Consider the following 19,437-nt stretch of genomic DNA (forward strand, 5'->3'; position numbering starts at 1 on the left):
TAAGGGACGTTCACCCTGCTCACCAGGGTCTTGAACTGTCTGCAGTTCAGTGTTGTAACCGACTTCAGTGGGCAAATACTCAACTTCGAAGGACAATGGCACGCTGGAGAATTGTGCTATTCACACATTAATCCCGGTTTCAACTTCCGGGCAGATGGCAGACCGAGTGCATGGTGTGTTGGCGAGCGGTTTGCTGGTGTGAACAGAGTGCCCCATGGTGGGGTTATGGTATGGGCAGACATAAACTACAGGCAATGAACACAATTGCATTTTATCGTTGTCAATTTGAATGGCCCATTGTCGTGCCATTCATCCGCCGCAATCACCACGTTTCAGCATGATAATGCACGGGCCCATGTCGCAAGGATCTGTACACAATTCCTGGAAAATGTCCCAGTTCTTCCATCGCCTGCATACTCACCAGACATGTCACCCATTGAGTATGTCTGGGATGCTCTGGATCGACGTGTACAACAGCGTGTTCTAGTTCCCGCCAATATCCAGAAATTTGCATGGCCATTGAAGAGGAGTGGGACAATATTCCACAGGCCATAATCAACAGCCTGATCAACTCTATGTGAAGGAGAGTTGCACGAGGCAGATAGTGATCACACCTGATACTGGCTGGTTTTCTGATCCACTCCCCTACTGTTTTGTAAGGTATCTGTATTCCCAGTCATGTGAAATCCATTGATGAGGGCCTAATAAATGTATTTCAATTGACTGGTTTCCTTATATGAACTGTAACTCGGTCAAATCTTTGAAATTGTTGCGTTTATATTTTTGTTCAGTAAATGATTTATTTCCGCATCTCTTGAGAAAATGCTAATGTATTATCTTTGACACTTATTCATGCAGACAGTGTTTCAACCACATGAAATATGCTCACAAAACGAACTAAAGTCTTCAAAGAAACGGGTTTTGTCAGCTTTAATTGAATTAATACCGGTCAAACTGATGCCATTTGGACACTGCACAGGATCAACCATTCCCATTTTTTTTTAGTTATTGCGTTCTCCCCGGGTCCCTAAACGAAAGAGAAAACTAACGGTGTTAACTAGATTAATGCATTCATTCTATCGTTGTCCGACATTAGTCTGGCGAGCACTACTTTATTTAGTCTTCTAGGGCAACACGTTATGACAGAAGATACGCTGCATGTATAACTATAGTTCACGAACAAATGGCCAGACCAAATGTTGGAAATTCTAAACAGACACTTGTCTAAATTAGTGGTGAAAATAGCCAGTAGGCTTTACGGTCCAGTACATAGTATCAGCAAAATCAATTATTACGGTGGATCGAACTGCGAAGGTAGCCTACTTTTTAAAAGTAATTTGTTTGCCAATCCAACGAAAACATAATCACACAACACCCATGATATGCAAAACGGAGCCCTTGCAGACAGCGAAAAACGGGCTACGATGTTTTTACATGCCACAGTATCAAGTCTAATGCTGCGTTCAAAAAGTAGTCGGAACTAGGAAACGCGGAAATATTTACTAACTGATTGTATTTATACAAGTATCGGTGTCAACCGCTTAGCAAGTCATACATTCCGAGTTTCCTAGTTGCAACTAGTACATGAACGTGGCATATCCAAGTAGACCGTAGGAAGTCTCTGACGTTTTCCCCCTACGGTTTATACGGTCTTCACGTCACTCATTTCAACACGAATCTAAATGCTAGGCTAACTGTGCTAGATAGAAGGTGAATGGTGGTTTGGCGCAGGTAGAACATTTGTGCCCACAGAGCTTGTATTTTAAACCGCGGATAGTCCTGGCCCGACCGTACGAGGAAGTTTCCATTCTCTCGTATCTGTCTGTGATGTACGGATGGGTAGTTGACGGACTATCGTCGCTTTTCGAGCCTATAACCGGGCAAAAACATTCCGGTTGGCCTGGTTTGAACGTTGGCGGGGAGATAGACTCGCAACGGCAGGATAGCAACGCCAGGCCAACCAAAAGGAACTACCAGAGGTCGGTGACTGGCTTGGTGCTAGCACACTATTTGTTGTTGGCACATTTACTGTCTTTGGCGCTAGTGTGCTCTGTGTAGCTGTTTATGTAACGCGTTAGTAAGCTAGCTGGCAAACGCTAGCCAGTCAACTTGCTAACAGCTAACTTGTCACCCAAGCTCGCTAACCTAGATAGTTAATTATTAGCAACAATTGTCATTCATTCCAGTTGGTGTTAGCTGCTTGCTTCAAAAATAAGGCGAGTTAACTCTTTCCTCGCGCCACTTACCAGACATTAGCTAACTATTTCCTAACGTACCAAATAGCAAGGTACTGTAGAAATGAATAAATGTAACAAACTAACTGGGGCTAACTTGCTAACAAATGTAACTTTACTACCTGGCTAGTTACTGTTAGGTAGTTAATGTTCATTGTTGTTGAGTAAACGTGTTTACATTCTGTTACAGCATTCATGTTTCAGAAAATGTTAGCCAGAATGAACCAGTGGCGATCAAGAGACGGAGAAAGGGTATGGTAACTTATTACCAACAACTTTTAGCCACTGTTCTTATAATTAATTGTCATTGTAACTAACGTTAGCTAGTTAGTCAGCTTTGAACTGACTACATGTGTACTATACTCTTTCTCATTGTCATAGACATAATTAGTTTTGTGAAGAAGACTGTAGCAGGGGTGGCTGGGCTGCTGAGACTGAGGAACCCACTGTCTCCTGCCAGTGAGAGAAACGGAAGATACCCAGCAAGCCAGGTATGAATGTGTACCAGTGGTGCATTCTAGTACTGTATGCAACACACTCATAAACCACTGCTCTGACTGAAAGACACATACCAGTACACAAACGTTAAAATGTTTGTGCAATAGCTGCACAATATTCACGTCTGACTTATGCCCTAAATCACTCCTATTATGTAGGGCCCCGTGGGCCTGATGGGAATAGATGAACTCCACACCTCATGGATGAGCAGCTCTGATTGGAAAATGGGTGAGTAAGCCTCTAATTTTTTGATCGTTGTACATTACAACATCATGGTATATTATATATGTATGTATGTATGTGTAACAGCAGAGAGGACAGGTCAAGTGGTTGCTTCAACTTGTTTATCCCTCTTTCCATGTCTCCAGAGAAACCAACAGTAGGAGGACAGAGGGAGAGAGGGGGGCTGGGCCTCCTCCAGGGAGCCTCTCCCCCTCTGAGGAAACCAGGGTAGGTCTCTTCTGTCTACTGCATACTTTAGGTTCTGGGGCTTTAACACAAAGGTTCTACATATGTGGGATGTTCTTCCTTTTCACGTTGTGTCCTCTGTCTTGTTTTCAGTGGCTCAGTGCTGGGTCCAGGGAACCCAGACAGAGGGAGAGACGGAGACAAGCCCCAGAGACGCTCCCTCCAGCTCCTGCCCAGTCGGCCTACCCTGGGGGTGGGGGTTGGGACAGGACCCCCCAGCTCAGACCTACCCCCGCCCACCCCTAACCGCACCCACAGACAGTGCTTGGCAGTGGAGGAGGTGAGTTAAGAATGAGTTTGAAATTAAAATCAACCCTGTGATTCATCCTGGTTTTTATTAAATGCCACGCCAGGTATGTCAGTAGTTGTCAGGTGTTCTGTGTGTTCTGTTTCCAGGCTCTGAAGGAGAGTGATAAGGAACACTACAGACGGCTACTGGAGATGGTGTCTGATAAATACAGCAAGAGCCAACCGCTGCCCTTCACCCGCACCAAACCCCAGGGGTGAGTGGTGATGGAGTGTGTGAGATAATAGTTTTAATTCCAGTGGTTCCATTAGCTAGCTTTTACAAACATCTGTTTTCTTCGCTTCCTCACAGGGCAACATTTACACAGGATGGACATAGAATGGCCATTTTGGGAAGAACCTATGAGTCTGTAACCCCAAAGACAGGACCCCTCAGAGGTAGACTACTATCACAGCCTCCCTCACCCCCCTACTCATGTATTGGAAGCTGTTGTCCTAGGCTGATGTATTCTCCTTCTCCTATCTGCAGCCAACCCCAGTGTGTATATGTGGAGAGATACATCCTCAGCCAAACAAACCAGAGACATGAGAGGAGAGTTGTGTCTCAGTAAGCCTCTCAGCACAGCTGTGGACACACAACCTGCCAGCAATGCAACGGTAGGACACACACTTATGAACTGTAGTAAGGATGCCAGGAAGAGTCATAAGGCTGCTATGAAGCATCATACGGTTGTTATAAAGTCTCTCTCCCTCCAGCAGAAGCAGCCAGAGCTGGATCTCTCTGCAGAGGTAGCAGCAAGACTCAACCTGGTGGACAGAGAGAAGCCAACACACACTGACACACTCAACAGCGCTGAGGAGCTCCCCAGGTTCAGCAAGGTGAGTGTTCTTTTTCCCTATAACGGTATGTCTGTGTAGTGTGTTCTATGGGTCTGTTTATTTCAAACTGTGTGTGTGTAGGAGATGGCTGTGGAGGTGAGTCGTGCCCTGTCTCAGAGGGATCCTAACCTGGTCCTGAGCTCAGCCTTCAAGCTATGCATCACACAGAGAGACCTGGCTTCTCTACAGGAAGGGAGCTGGCTCAATGATGAGGTGTGTATGGTTGTTGGCTGTTAAGTTTGAGGTTGGTTGTGTATGTGTGAGTCTAACAAAAAAACCTCTCCCTCTCTGTGTCTCAGGTGATTAACTTCTACCTGTCCCTAGTAATGACTCGTAGCAGTAGTGCTGGGCAAGGGCTGAAGGTCTACTCCTTCAGTACTTTCTTCTTCCCCAAACTACATGGAGGGGGGCACGCCGCCGTGAAGCGATGGACCAAAGCTGTGGACCTCTTCCAGTATGACATCATCCTGGTTCCGCTGCACCTGGGAGTCCACTGGTCACTGGCTGTAAATCGCCCCAGATTGACGGGGATTCATTCACTTTACAACAGTGGTCACCAACCGGTCAATCACGGTCGACTTGTCCATCTCCAAGGCATTCCTAGTCGATCACCAAACATTTCTGCACTTGATTCGGCAGCCCAAACGCTGGGAAGGCTGTGTTCCCATTTTGAACCGTTTCATGTGTTTGAAGGTAGATCTCCGCCTACCCGGCAGGCCCATAGAGCAAATCAAGTGCACCTATAGGCAATGTTCCCTCTAAGCTGCGCGCTGAAATATCAGCCTTCACAGAGAAGCACGAGATTGAATTTCACTCAACTTTCTAGAGTTTACACTATCAACGTTTCCCTTTACTGTGGGAATTGTGGTTGAATCAATGCGATACTAGCCACTTTCAATGCAACATACCAAAACAAAACGAAGTATGCAAAACAAACTATGCAAGTGATTTTGTTGTAGGCAGAACACGTCGTAGTAGGATTCTATTGCATTGACACGCACGACTCAGCCCATACTCTACACAGACTGGTGCGACATAACCAATCAGCAATGCAGTAGGCCTATATGCAAATAGACCATTGCCGTATATGGATCTGTGCCATTCACTGTGAACTGGGCTGTGTTTACAGCATGAGAGGTCGTGAGTAGATGCGGTTGTTTGGAAACAAAGATAATTGAAAAATCATCTGAAGAACATTGGCAGAGAAATTCGAGCATAGCCAATATGCAGTGATGTTGTGTTGGGCCTATAGCCTACTATAGCACAACCCTCATTGCTACATAATTGTTTTTAATTGGTTAATGTTGCATAGGCTTATGTTTTTTTTAAGTCATGTTAAAAAATTGAAAAATCTGAGTGGTAGATCTTGGCTTGCATTTTGAGTCAAAGTGATCGTGACTCAAACGTTGGTGACCACTGCTTTAGAAAGTCCACTGGTACTTCTCTGTGGTCATTTGTAGATACCTGTGGACTTTGTTTATTTCTCTCTCCTTCTCTAGGTGATAAACTTTAACTCCAGGACCGTGAGGTCTTATGACTCTATGGGACAGCGACATGACGACATCTGCAGCCTCTTACTGTGAGTCCTCAGTCCCCTTCCAGTAATCATCTGGTTTGACAAAAGTACCTGTAATCTGATGACCATCTTTTTTGTCATTTCATTCTGTAATCCTGTTACATGTATTTGGTTCGTCCAGGCTGTACCTGAGACAGGAGCACAAGGCCAGGAAGGACCTAGATCTGGATGCGTGGACAGTGGGCAGCTTGAGGGCCAGCGTAAATTACCCAGACAGAAATACATATCTAATCATCTTTGTTGTTATTTTGTCTTGACTGTATACATAGTGTGCCTTGGGCTGTCAGAAATAGCATCCGTTCTCTAGTGATTTGCTTTTCAACAGGGTCGTGTGTGTGTGTGTGTGTGTGTGTGTGTGTAGGAGATCCCTCAACAGAAGAATGGCAGTGACTGTGGAGTGTTTGCCTGTAAATATGCTGACTATATCGCCCAGGGGCGGCCTCTCAACTTCCGACAGGTACATAGGCCGTCGCAGACTATCATACTCACTCGGTGTACACGCATACAATCTCTTTTTCACTCACACACTGATGTCTCTCACTCGCTCTTCTCAGTGTCACATGCCCCTGTTCAGGAAGCTGATGATCTGGGAGATTCTCAACCAGAGGCTTCTGTAGGACTACACAAAAAGAAAGTACAGCTGCAAAACAACCATTACAACAGAAATGATAACAAACAACGACATCGGGCATGACTACTACACAGCCTCCAAACTACAACAGGAAGGACAACTACAGCTAAGAAGCACAAAAGCAATAAATAAAATAAAGACTTAAAGGACCAAAGCTATGGACCACAGAATGACCTCTTACCCTCTATCAGTGGGTAGAAGTGCAGTCCTTGTAGTGAAGACAGGGTGGGTGCTCTCTGAAGAATAGAGGTTACAAAGGAATGGTTTGGAATTGATTGTGTGTTCAGATACATCCTGAAGTGCCTTGGACTCCAGAGAGGGTCTCTGTCGTACTTATGGAAAACGCTAAATGGGGAATCAGTTACACACTTGAAAATTCCTGCTGTTGTAGATGCTAACTTAAAACAAGCTTTTTGTGTGAAACCAGAGTGTTTTGTTAATGTTTGGTGTGTGTGTGTAAATATGTCTATATTAGGTACTTTATTTTTATGACTTGTAGAAAGTGGAGTAAAAACTGAGGCATATGTTATGAGTGTTTATTGAATATCTTAATTTATGGTTGAATCATCATCGAGGAGGAGAAGGCAGACATAAGAATGTGTGCGTTTATATTTATGTAAATATATATATTTTTTTGACTGAAATGTTTTGGTGTGCGTAGCTGAGTTTAGCTGCTTTCATTTTGGCTGGACTGGAAAAGAGACCGGTGCGTGAGGTGCGCCATCTCAAGCAGAGCAGGACCCCATCTTAATCCCTCCCCACCACTAACAGATGGGGACAAATCGTTTAAATCCTAAATGTGTAACAATAGTTTATTTGATGCGAAAGGCTTTTCTTTTATGACATGTGTATAATTTAATCCAGCAGTAACAGCATCCGTGTAGACGTTTTTACCATGAACTTTACAACAGTTCTATTGGTTTGTATGAGTGTTTTCGTTAAAGGCATGTAGAGAAGAATTTCCAATTAGTCTTGGGTCTGCCTCCGAAATTGCTCCCTATGACTCAAAGTGGTGTACTATATAGGGTTCCATTTCCAATAGGCCCTTGGCCATAAAGCTGTATGTGCTTTAGCTTACACTCATGTAGTGTTGAGTGTGATGGTAAACTTGTAGCTAACATGTATGGGACAGCAAAAGAAGCTGAGTTGGCTAAAGCACGTACAGATCTGGGACCAGGCTAGTACACGGCGTATTACATTGTGTGTTTCTGCTGCTATTATTCATGTATGCATAGAGCCGTGCTGACAACCTCAGTCATATTTTTGTACTTAATAAAGGTCAGAAGGAAAGAAATGGATCCGCTTGTGTTATTGACTAATCACTTCATGTCAATTATGATTGTGAATGGCATGTCTGTCGTGTGTGTATATATCCTTTGTTTATGGAGATGTATACCAGAGCTATGTTTCATTATACTCCAAACCTACAGGTGGCAGTATTGTGACTTTTAGCGTCTATTCAACCATTTTTTTTTGTAGGAGGGAGAATCCCTGCGCATGCGTGACTGCACAAAAAACGGACCATCGAAACAGACCGACTTCTACGCTATATTACTTTCAAGAGTTATCTTACCTAAAGTAGTTTGAAATGTAATGTATTTGCCTTAATCTATGTTTGATATACCTTACAAAAGGCCGTCATTTTATATGACCGTATTTGTGTGATCTCTAGTGCAAATTCGTTCTGTGGTAGTGTAGTTTGTTTGCAATATTTGGCATGTAGCTGGCGGGAAGTGAAAATGTTATCATATTTATCTCTTTAAGATATTTTCATCAATTAGCCAATGGAAGGTGTCTTTTTAACCAGGGCGTGGCCCGCTTAATGTTTTTGAGAATCACGGTCGATTAATATGAGAAAAGTACTTGCACCGGGGGTTTTTCTGGATGGTAGCGTCCCACTGGAAAGATCCGCTGTGAGTCTGCTTTGTTTCTCAAACCATACATACATTTTATCTGCTCCCCCACAGAAGAATTGTTTAACAATTGCAATGTGAGTTTTATTAATAGGTTATCATTCTTCGATTAACAACCATCAGCCCTTTTTTGTCCCTTTTCTTTTGAAGCGCTCTGACATTTCCACCACAATGTCTCAGTCAGAGACGTGTTGCATTTGTGGGGTGATGTTTGTGAGGGGGCCCAAGGGTTACAACAGGAGGAAAGTCACCACGCTGACCAGCCCCAAGACCTTCCAGCTCGTCTTTGACATCACTCCTGATGACTCATCCTTCCTCTGCTGGGTCTGTCTTGGTGTGCTCAGAAGGAAAACCAAGCAGGATGGGAAGCTTTGGACTTGGTCAGATTTGCCAACAAAAGTTGGCAGACCTCGAAAGCCCCGTGCTGAAATACCAAGCTCATCCACAACATTATCCAATCAAACTCCAATTATAACCAACCCATCCTCTTTATCCATAGAAGAAGAGTGCATTGCTTCTAAAAAAAACAAACGGAGGCCAGTTCGTCAGTGGGACGGGGAGAAATGGACCACCTTGACTTCTCGTTCCCCAGAATCCCATTCAACGACCATCAGACGACCTCAAACGCCCATAGCCCCAACCACACACTCCTCAACACCATCAAATCAAGTAAATTCCTCAACATTATCAAGTCAAACTTCAAATCACATCAGTTCTCTGTTCTCCTTTGGAGAGAGGACAACAAAAAGATGTCCGAAGGCACCCCAATCTACAACACACTCCACACTCCTGTCTCCGTTCCCCGTTGAAGAAGGTATAAGACCCAAGAAGAAGAAGCTCCCTTTCTCCAAGACGAAGCAGAGCTATGGGTTTGGCCCTCATGCCAAGGCCCTGCATTACATGCACAGCCACCAGCACCTGAAGGCCTTCAGGTCCCTGATGAAGACCAAAGCTAGAGAAGCCATGACCCTTTTCCTCGCCGAGGTCATCGCCCAGGAGGTAATTGTTGTTTTAATGTAACATAATTCATTTAAAGAATGTATTTGTTTATAGGCTACCAGCAGTTTATGGCTCATCAGGTGTGAGTGTGTCGTTGTTGAAGATGTGTTTGGCAAAGAAATGTATGTGTCCATTTGCCTGTTTTTACCAGAGTAAGGTATTGATGAAGGACCAACATGGGCCATTGCGTCAGCCGCTGACTGAGGCGAGTGTGAGTGGATTTTCCTGGGACGCGGTTCTAGCGTGGGGGGAAGAAAAGGCCCCTATGACCCTGGCCTGTCTTAGGGCCATGTTCCCCAAACCCAACACCATCAGGACACAGGTTATGATGGGAGCAAGGAAAACGAAACGGTGAGAGAATAAGAGATAATCAATTAATAATAATTGTTTTATAGGCACTTTTCCAGATGATCAAAGCGTTTTATATTGTATGGTGGTCGCAACAGTTTTATAAAAAAATGTACATTTAAAATTCTGTTTTGTACTTGAAAACAGGGTTCCACAGGGCTGAATTATGAGACTGCTGTTCATTATTAATGACTTGCTCTCTGTGTGCATGAAAGCATCAATTGGTTGTAGCATGTTCTCCATTGATCTCTTTTGAAGCCCGAGGACAGAAGAGGCGGCAGGTGATATGGTCAGCCAGAGGGCGGGGCTTATCCTGGCCATCGTCCTCTACACCTCCATGCAGAAATGCAACTTCATCCAGGCCTCTCTGGGGGTCGAGTTCTGGAAACAGGGCTGTCCTCTCAGCGTGTTGAAAGCCCTCAGTGCCCTGGGGGTGTGTCCCAGTGCTGCCTCCACCAGGAGACACGCAGAGAGGCTGACAACCGGCTTTGATCCTCCTCAGCAGGACCGGACAGAGGGGGTGGTGGTGGAGGAGCCTGGGGTAAGTTCTATTCCCTCAGCAGAAAAAGTCTTCTCTTTGTTTACTTTTGTATGTCTCTTGGTGTCTGTGTATTAAATGATCTTTGAAAATAATTTCCCCTTGGTTTGTTCTGGTGTGGTTCTAATTAATTTGTGGTCCCTGCAGGACTCCTTTTGTAGATCTGAGGATGAGAGTCAGACTCAGAGTTGTTCTGAGGAGTATTCCAGTTCCTCCCCGACCCACTCTCTGAACTGGTTCTCGGACCAATCCCACTCCAGAGACGGGTAAGAACCTTTTCCTGGAGGGAGGGGTTTCTAGTAGTGTAGTTGCTCAAAATTAGCAGTCCGTAGCTACTCTTTTGGTAACCACAAAGTCTGTCCATAAAACTACCTCGCACAGAAAGGTGGGATTAACTGGAGCTAATTTTGAGATTCTCATCTATTTATTTATGTGCGCTCAGGTCCTGGTCCGATCAGAGTTCCAGACCTGACTCCAGGTGAGAGTCTGTGTTTTTGATGTGTGTGCGTTTGTGTTTGATGATGATCCCTCTCTCCTTGTGCCCCCTGACCTTTGCCATCTCGTGTCCACTGCAGGAGCGACGACTACCAAGGCCCTACTCAGAGGCCTGACTCCCGGGAGTACCAGAATCTGATCAAAGAACATGGTTACCACAAAGTCCAGAAGTAAGTTATAGAGAAGTGATCCTCTACGGAGCTGTAGTAATCAAACTGAATTTTGGTTGAGGACCTGTGTATACATGTTTTCACTTCAACCATTTGCTCTTATCTCAAGGCTATAACCTACTTGTGTCTTCCTGTCCCTCTCATGCCTTCACAGACCTACATTGAGTCGATGGACAAAGAACAGTGAGGACAAAAGGGAGGCAAAGGAAAAACCTGTTCAAAACCCCAAGAGAAGGAAGATGACGAAAAAGAAACCTGCTCAATCGCCTCCAGTAGTAAACACAACTGGTGCGCACCGTTCAGACATGGAGACTTCTCAAATAAGTAAGGTAAACATGGAAGTCGTTCAAACGTCTCAAGTAGACAACACACACGTGGAAGTCGTTCAAACGTCTCAAGTAGACAACACACACGTGGAAGTCGTTCAAACGTCTCAAGTAGACAACACACACGTGGAAGTCGTTCAAACGTCTCAAGTAGACAACACACACGTGGAAGTCGTTCAAACGTCTCAAGTAGACAACACACACGTGGAAGTCGTTCAAACGTCTCAAGTAGACAACACACACGTGGAAGTCGTTCAAACGTCTCAAGTAGACAACACACACGTGGAAGTCGTTCAAACGTCTCAAGTAGACAACACACACGTGGAAGTCGTTCAAACGTCTCAAGTAGACAACACACACGTGGAAGTCGTTCAAACGTCTCAAGTAGACAACACACACGTGGAAGTCGTTCAAACGTCTCAAGTAGACAACACACACGTGGAAGTCGTTCAAACGTCTCAAGTAGACAACACACACGTGGAAGTCGTTCAAACGTCTCAAGTAGACAACACACACGTGGAACTCGTTCAAACGTCTCAAGTAGACAACACACACGTGGAAGTCGTTCAAACGTCTCAAGTAGACAACACACACGTGGAAGTCGTTCAAACGTCTCAAGTAGACAACACACACGTGGAAGTCGTTCAACTCGGCGATACAAACAAGAAACCTGCTCATATAAGTGAGACAAATGTACAACCTGCTCAAATGTCTGTAATGAGCGAGACAAACATGGAACAAATTAAGATTCCTAAAAGAGGCAGGCCAAGGAAGGAACTTGCTCAAATGTCTGTAATGAGCGAGACAAACATGGAACAAATTATAATGCCCAAAAGAGGCAGGCCAAGGAAGGAACTTGCTCAAGTAAGTAAAACAAACATAGAACACACTCAAACTCCACAAATAACCGACACACACTTGGGACCTGCTCACAAGCTCAGAAGTCCAAGGAAGAAACCTGTCCAAACACCCCAGGTAACTGACACACAAAACAAACCCATTCAAGTAAGCAATACAGACATTAAACTTGCTGAGACAAACAAAGAATCTTTTGTACAGGCCAAGAATGGGAGGCCAAAGAAGGGATTCGTTCGAATTCCACAATTAACCGACACTTGCATGGAACCCATTCCGGTAAGCGAGGTAAACACGGACACCACTTTAATGCCCAGTAGCATGAGATCAAGGAAGAGACCCAGACAAGTTCCCCAAGTATCCGGCACAAACCAAGAACTAACTCAAATACCCAAAATAACCAAAACCAACAAGGAACCCTCCGAAATGCTTCAGAAAATGGACACACATATGGCACCTGCTGCAACATCTAAAAGAGGGAGGACAAGGAAGGGACCAATTGAAATGTTCCAAGAAACCGACTTACACACAGAACCCGGTCTAATGCCTCAAGCTGGTGAAATGAATCAGCAACGTATCGAAGGACGGGAAATAAATAAAGAACCCGCTGAACCCCAAAAACTCGCTAGAAAGGCTAAAGGAAATCAGACAAAGAAAGTACCTGCAAAGACACCTGAAAAACTAGATCAAATAAAATGTATTCCAAAGCGCAAAAGAGGCAGGCCAAGGAAAGAACTTGCTCAAGTAATCAACACACGCAAGCAAACCGCTTCAATGCATCAAATAAGCAAAACAGGCAAAGAATCTGCTCTGACCCGGGAAATAAAAATTATTGTCAATAGGATGGAAAGCTGTAGTGCTGCTGAAATGCCCCAAATACGTGAGATGAACAATGAACCTGTTCAAGTAAGTGCGGAAAACTTTGAACCTGTTCAAAGACTGAGTGGGGGGTTAATGGAGGGACTTGTTCAAATGCCCCAATTAAGCTGCAAGGACATGGAACCTGGTAAGTTAGGCAGGACCATCATGGAAACCACTTCAACAGCAGAAAGGACTGACAAAGAACCCGTTCGAAGGCCTCAAGCGAATGAAACCGAAGCAGAAGTTGCTCAAACATCTCAGATAATGGAAACGATAAAGGAACACATTCAAGTAACCAACACAGACAAGGAAACCGCTTCCGTGCCCAATAGAAGCTGCACAGACATGGAACTTGCTAAAAGGTACAAAATGAGTGACTTTCAGACCCGGGTAATAAGAATAGTTGACACTAGGATGAGGGCAAATGAATCTGTTTCAATGCTTCAAGTACACGACACAAACCAGTACCCTGAACCTGCTGCAACACCTGAAATAAGCAACACAAACAAACAACCCACGCGAGTGATCAGAATAGTTGTTAACAGGAGGATACCGGCAGACATTTGTAGTCACACCCGGAAAAGCCTGGAGTGTCTGGCTGAGGTAGCAGCCAAATGTGCTCCGTTAGATGTTCAATCTGCCGAAGAGGATGGATAGATAGACGCATGTTACTTATCATTATAACAAACTTCACAACATGACGTCTCAGGAAGAAAAAAGAATGTGTGAAAGGGTATAACCCTAACCTAAGGGGTGGGGAATAGTCTGCCTCTTGTCTTCTTCTGTATTCGTTTTACTGTAAGTGTACATACCAGGCCTTTTGTCTTATCAAATGAACAAGGTGGAGAAGACAATTGCTATGTACATAATCCCAGCAACCTTCTGTGTTTTTGTCATTGTGTCCACTGTGGATTTAGTGTATTTGTTCATCTTATCCCATTTTGTGTTTAGTTGTTCTGATTGTACTTCTGTGGTTGTTGACAATGTAATAAAAATGTATGTGTTTTGTACAAAGGGAATTCCTGCAGTCATAGTATCCATGCTAATTTCAGGGTACTTGTTTTCATTACACTTACAAATGTAATTTGACTAAAAGCAAAGACTGTGAACCGAAAACAGATTTGCCCACAAATCTTCAAACTAGAAAATAAATCATTAGAAAACAACCACAGCGTTTATCTTGACTCAAGGCTTTTCCTTTCATACTGTTTTTGATGTATACATTCTTGCAATAATATCGCGTGGTAATACTTGTGATAATTTTGGGTATATTACTGTTGTCTTATGTAAAAACGAAACTCACAGAATAAACAGTGCAATTGTATACATGGAAACCAATGCTTCATAATAAAACCTATTTGAAACTAGAAAAACAACCACAGTGAGATTCAAGCCTCAGTTATCAACAAGCTGTGACCTGGTCCATATCCCTGGAGCTAGTCCAAGGTGCCATCAAGGATAGGGACAACCTTTTGTTTTTTCACATATTTAAAGCTGTTCAATCGGTTAGTCATTTCAAATTTTTGTAGATTATAAATGTGATAAGTGAAGTGTATATTGGGTAAGGTTGGAAAACAAAAGTTGAAATCCAGAAGGTAAATGTTGACCTTTTGGTTGCACACATCCAGATAATGCTGCGTACCATTTTGGGCAATGACGCTGTAGGTGTGATCTAAGTGTAAAAGCCTTTTCTAATATTTGACTCTCACCTTCAATCACACCTACAGCATCATCAAGCAATCAGATGTATTTATAAAGCCCTTTTTACATCAGCCAATGTCACAAAGTGCTATGCAGAAACCTAGCCTAAAACCCAAAACAGCAAGCACCATGGCTAGGAAAAACTCCCTAGAAAGGCAGGAACCTAGGAAGAAACCTAGAAAGGAACCAGGCTCTGAGGGGTGGCCAGTCCTCTTCTAGCTGTGCCGGGTGGAGATTATAACAGCACATGCTTAAGATGTTCAAATGTTCATAGATGACCTGTAGGGTCAAATAATAATAATTGTGTTGTAGAGGGTGCAACTGGTCAGCACCTTGGGAGTAAATGTCAGTTGGCTTTTCATAGCCGATCATTCAGAGTTTGAGACAGCAGGTGCGGTAGAAAGAGAGAGTCGAAAACAGCAGGTCCGGGAGGAGGTAGCACGTCCTGTGAACAGGTCAGGGTTCCATAGCCGCAGGCAGAACAGTTGAAACTGGAGCAGCAGCACGACCAGGTGGACTGGGGACAGCAAGGAGTCATCAGGCCAGGTAGTCCTGAGGAATGGTCCTAGGGCTCAGATCCTCAGAGAGAAAGAATTAGAGGGAGCGTACTTAAATTCGCATTGGATAAGACAGGAGAAATACTCCAGGTATAACAGACTGACCCTAGCCCCCCGACACAAACTATCGCAGCATAAATACTGGAGGCTGAGACAGGAGAGGTCGGGAGACACTGTGGCCCCGTCCGACGATACCCCCAGACTGGGCCAACCAGGCAGGATATAACCCCACCCACTTTGCCAAGGCACAGCCCCCACACCACTGGAGAGATATCTTCAAACCACCAACTTACTACCCTGAGACAAGGCTGAGTATAGCTTACAAAGATCTCCCCCACGGCACAAACCTGAGGGTGGCGCCAACCCAGACAGGAAGATCATGTCAGTGACTCAACCCACTCAAGTGACGCACACCTCCTAGGGACGGCATGGAATAGCACCAGTAAGCCAGTGACTCAGCCCCTATAAAAGGGTTAGAGGCCGAGAATTCCAGTGGAGAGAGGGGAACAGGCCAGGCAGAGACAGCAAGGGCAGATCGTCGCTCCAGTGTCTTTCCGTTCACCTTCACACCCCTGGGTCAGACTACACACAATCATAGGACCTACTCAAGAGATGAGTCTTCAATAAAGACTTAAAGGTCGAGACTGAGTCTGCGTCTCTCACGTGGACAGGCAGACCATTCCATAAAAATTGAGCTCTATAGGAGAAAGCCCTGCCTCCAGCTGTTTGTTTAGAAATTCTAGGGACAATAAGGAGGCCTGCGTCTTGTGACCATAGCTTACGTGTAGGTATGTACGGCAGGACCAAATCGGAAAGATATGTAGGAGCAAGGCCATGTAATGCTTTGTAGGTTAGCAGTAAAACCTTGAAATCAGCCCTAGCCTTAACAGGAAGCCAGTGTAGTGCGGCTAGGACTTGAGTAATATGATCACATTTTTTGGGTTCTAGTCAAGATTCTAGCAACTGTGTTTAGCACTAACTGAAGTTTATTTAGTACTTTATCCAGGTAGCCGGAAAGTAGAGCATTGCAGTAGTCTAATCTAGAAGTGACAAAGCATGGATTTATTTTCTGCATCATTTTTGGACAGAAAGTTTCTGGTTTTTGCAATGTTACGTAGTTTTTGCAATGTTACGGAACAAAGCTGTCTTTAAAACAGTCTTGATATGTTCGTCAAAAGAGAGATCAGGGTCCAGAGTAACGCCGAGGTCCTTCACAGTTTTATTTGATATGATTGCCCAACCATCAAGATCAATTGTCAGATCCAACAGAAGATCTCTTTGTTTCTTGGGACCTAGAACTAGCATCTCTGTTTTGTCTGAGTTTAAAAGTAAAACATTTGCATCCACTTCCTTATGTCTGAAACACAGGCTTCCAAGGAGGGCAATTTTGGGGCTTCACCATGTTTCATCAAAATGTACAGCTGTGTATCGTCCACATACCAGTGAAAGTTAACATTACGTTTCTGAATGACATCACCAAGAGGTAAAATATATAGTGAAAACTATAGTGATCCTAAAACGGAACCTTGCGGAGCACTGAAATGTAGTTGTTTTTTCATCAGACAAACCATACACAGAGACAAACCGATATCTTCCCGACAGATAAGATCTAAACCAGGCCAGAACTTGTCCATGTAGACCAATTTGGGTTTCCAATCTCTCCAAAAGATTGTGGTGATCAATGGTATCAAAAGCAGCACTAAGGTCTAGGAGCACGAGGACAGATGCAGAGCCTTGGTCTGACGCCATTAAAAGGTAATTTACCACATTCACGAGTGGTCTAAAACCAGACTGAAGCGTTTCGTATACATTGTTTGTTTTCAGGAAGGCAGTGAGTTGCTGCGCAACAGCTTCTTTTTTTTTTCTTGAGGAATGGGAGATTCTATATAGGCCGATTAGTTTTTAAAATATTTTCTGGGTCAAGGTTTGGCTTTTTCAAGAGAGGCTTTATTACTGCCACTTTTGGTGAATTTGGTACACATCCGGGAGCCGTTTATTATGTTCAAGATAGGAGGGCCAAGCACAGGAAGCAGCTCTTTCGATAGTTTAGTTGGAATAGGGTCCAGTATGCAGCTTGAAGGTTTAGAGGCTATGACTATTTTCATCAATGTGTCAAGAGATGTAGTATTAAAAAACTTGAGTGTCTTCCTTGATCCTAGGTCCTGGCAGTGTTGTGCAGCCCCAGGACAACTGAGCTTTGGAGAAATACGCAGATTTAAGGAGTCCGTAATTTGCTTTCTAATGATCATGATCTTTTCGTCAAAGAAGTTCATGAATTTATTTATCACTGCTGAAGTGAAAGCCATCTGCCATCCTCTCTTGGGGAATGGCTGCTTTTTAGTTAGCTTTGCGACAGTATCAAAATACATTTTGGATTGTTCTTATTCTCCCATATTAAGTTGGAAAAATAGGATGATCGAGCAGCAGTGAGGGCTCTTCGATACTGCACGGTACTGTCTTTCCAAGCTAGTCGGAAGACTTCCAGTTTGGTGTAGCGCCATTTCCGTTCCAATTTTCTGGAAGCTTGCTTCAGGGCTCTGGTATTTTCTGTATAACAGGGAGCAAGTTTCTTATGAAAAATGTTTTTTGTTTTTAGGGGTGCGACTGCATCTAGGGCAGTGGTTCCCAAACCTTTTGTAGTCCCGTACCCCTTTAAACATTCACCCTCCAGCTGCGTACCCCCCTCTAGCACCAGGGTTAGCACACTCTCAAATGTTGTTTTTTGTAAGCCTGCCACACACACACACTATACATTTATTAAACATAAGAATCAGTGAGTTTTTGTCACAACCCTGCTCGTAGGAAGTGACAAAGAGCTCTTATAGGACCAGAGCACAAATAATAATAATCAATAAGTTTGCTCTTTATTTCACCATCTCACATATAAAACCTTATTTGTTAATTGAAAATGGTGAATAACTCACCACAGGTTAATGAGAAGGGTGCACTTGAAAGGATGCGCATAACTCTGCAATGTTGGGTTGTATTGGAGTAAGTGTCAGTCTTAAATAATTTTCCTGTATTTAGTTTTCATGCTAGTGAGGGCCGAGAATCCACTCTCACATAGGTGCGTGGTTGCAAAGGGCATCAGTGTCTTAACAGCGCGATTTGCCAAGGCAGGTTACTCTGAGCGCAGCCCAATCCAGAAATCTGACAGTGGTTCTGATTAAAATACATTTTCACAAAACCGCTTGTTGCAATTTCGATGAGGCTCTCTTGTTCAGATATCGGGTAAGTGGACTGGAGGCAGGGCATGAAAGGGATAACGAATCCAGTGTCATCCTTTTCGGGAAAGTACCTGCGTAATTGCGCACCCAACTCACTCAGGTGCTTCGCTATATCACATTTGACATCGTCCGTAAGCTTGAGTTCATTTGCACACAAAAAATCAGAAGAGCTCCACTTCCTAATCATAGCCTCAATTTTGCCCCACACTTTATATATCAAATTTTATTACAATACAACAGTGAAATGCTTACTTACGAGCCCCTAACCAACAGTGCAGTTTCAAATAATACAGATAAGAATAAGAGATAAAAGTAACAAGTAATTAAAGAGCAGCAGTAAAATAAAAATTAAATGTATACAGGGGGGTGCCGGTACAGAGTCAATGTGTGGGGGCACCGGTTAGTTGAGGTAGTATGTACATGTAGGTGGAGTTAATTAAAGTGACAACAGAGAGTGGCGGTGGGGCAATGCGAATAGTCTGGGTAGCCATTTGACTAGATGTTCAGGAGTCTTATGACTTGGGGGTAGAAGCTGTTTAGAAGCCTCTTGGACCTAGTCTTGGCGCTCCGGTACCGCTTGCCGTGTGGTAGCAGAGAGAACAGTCTATGACTAGGGTGGCTGGAGTCTTTGACAATTTTTAGGGCCTTCCTCTGACACCGCCTGGTATATAGGTCCTGGATGACAGGAAGCTTGGCCCCAGTGATGTACTGGGCCGTTCGCACTACCCTCTGTAGTGCCTTGCGGTCGGAGGCTGAGCAGTTGCCATACCAGGCAATGATGCAACCAGTCAGGATGCTTTCGATGGTGCAGCTGTAGAACCTTTTGAGGATCTGAGGTTAACATGCCAACTAACATGCCAAATCTTTTCAGTCTCCTGAGGGGGAATATGTTTTGTTGTGCCCGCTTCACGACTT

At 44.1% G+C, this 19,437-nt stretch overlaps 2 protein-coding genes across 4 annotated transcripts; both read left to right on the forward strand.

Annotated features, from left to right (window-relative positions):
* Nucleotides 1-1,603: 1,603 nt before the first annotated feature.
* Nucleotides 1,604-7,830, forward strand: LOC106574525 (sentrin-specific protease 2). 2 transcript variants are annotated; one of them, XM_014150458.2, is made up of 16 exons: nucleotides 1,604-1,979; nucleotides 2,425-2,486; nucleotides 2,616-2,725; nucleotides 2,891-2,960; nucleotides 3,101-3,182; nucleotides 3,294-3,480; nucleotides 3,597-3,703; nucleotides 3,799-3,884; nucleotides 3,976-4,103; nucleotides 4,206-4,325; nucleotides 4,407-4,538; nucleotides 4,625-4,831; nucleotides 5,825-5,904; nucleotides 6,023-6,101; nucleotides 6,263-6,358; nucleotides 6,456-7,830. In XM_014150458.2, the coding sequence occupies exons 1-16, from the start codon at nucleotides 1,828-1,830 to the stop codon at nucleotides 6,516-6,518; spliced, it is 1,761 nt and encodes a 586-aa protein (XP_014005933.2). In that variant the 5' UTR covers nucleotides 1,604-1,827; the 3' UTR covers nucleotides 6,519-7,830. The 2 variants fall into 2 exon arrangements, with proteins under 2 accessions (XP_014005933.2, XP_014005932.2); XM_014150457.2 differs by having other exon boundaries at nucleotides 1,607-1,979; nucleotides 4,203-4,325.
* Nucleotides 7,831-8,026: 196 nt separating this feature from the next.
* On the forward strand, nucleotides 8,027-14,213 carry LOC106574524 (uncharacterized). Of its 2 annotated transcripts, XM_045697696.1 has the most exons (9): nucleotides 8,027-8,445; nucleotides 8,596-9,444; nucleotides 9,596-9,795; nucleotides 10,051-10,333; nucleotides 10,478-10,596; nucleotides 10,773-10,808; nucleotides 10,906-10,995; nucleotides 11,150-11,336; nucleotides 11,376-14,213. In XM_045697696.1, the coding sequence occupies exons 1-9, from the start codon at nucleotides 8,383-8,385 to the stop codon at nucleotides 13,692-13,694; spliced, it is 4,146 nt and encodes a 1,381-aa protein (XP_045553652.1). In that variant the 5' UTR covers nucleotides 8,027-8,382; the 3' UTR covers nucleotides 13,695-14,213. The 2 variants fall into 2 exon arrangements, with proteins under 2 accessions (XP_045553652.1, XP_014005929.2); XM_014150454.2 differs by having other exon boundaries at nucleotides 11,150-14,213.
* The last annotated feature ends 5,224 nt before the right edge of the window (nucleotides 14,214-19,437 follow it).

This window comes from Salmo salar, chromosome ssa16, assembly GCF_905237065.1.
Source record: "Salmo salar chromosome ssa16, Ssal_v3.1, whole genome shotgun sequence".
Taxonomy (NCBI): Eukaryota; Metazoa; Chordata; class Actinopteri; order Salmoniformes; family Salmonidae; genus Salmo; species Salmo salar.

Excerpts from the sequence above, each read along its gene's own strand:
- LOC106574525 (XM_014150457.2), top strand. The coding sequence starts at position 1,828 with ATGTACGGATGGGTAGTTGACGGACTATCGTCGCTTTTCGAGCCTATA. Across the intron at positions 3,704-3,798 it reads ACCCGCACCAAACCCCAGGG|GGCAACATTTACACAGGATG; the intron begins GTGAGTGGTGAT and ends GCTTCCTCACAG. Across the intron at positions 6,102-6,262 it reads TGGGCAGCTTGAGGGCCAGC|GAGATCCCTCAACAGAAGAA; the intron begins GTAAATTACCCA and ends GTGTGTGTGTAG.
- LOC106574524 (XM_014150454.2), top strand. The coding sequence starts at position 8,383 with ATGAGAAAAGTACTTGCACCGGGGGTTTTTCTGGATGGTAGCGTCCCA. Across the intron at positions 9,796-10,050 it reads GGAGCAAGGAAAACGAAACG|CCCGAGGACAGAAGAGGCGG; the intron begins GTGAGAGAATAA and ends TCTCTTTTGAAG. Across the intron at positions 10,996-11,149 it reads GGTTACCACAAAGTCCAGAA|ACCTACATTGAGTCGATGGA; the intron begins GTAAGTTATAGA and ends ATGCCTTCACAG.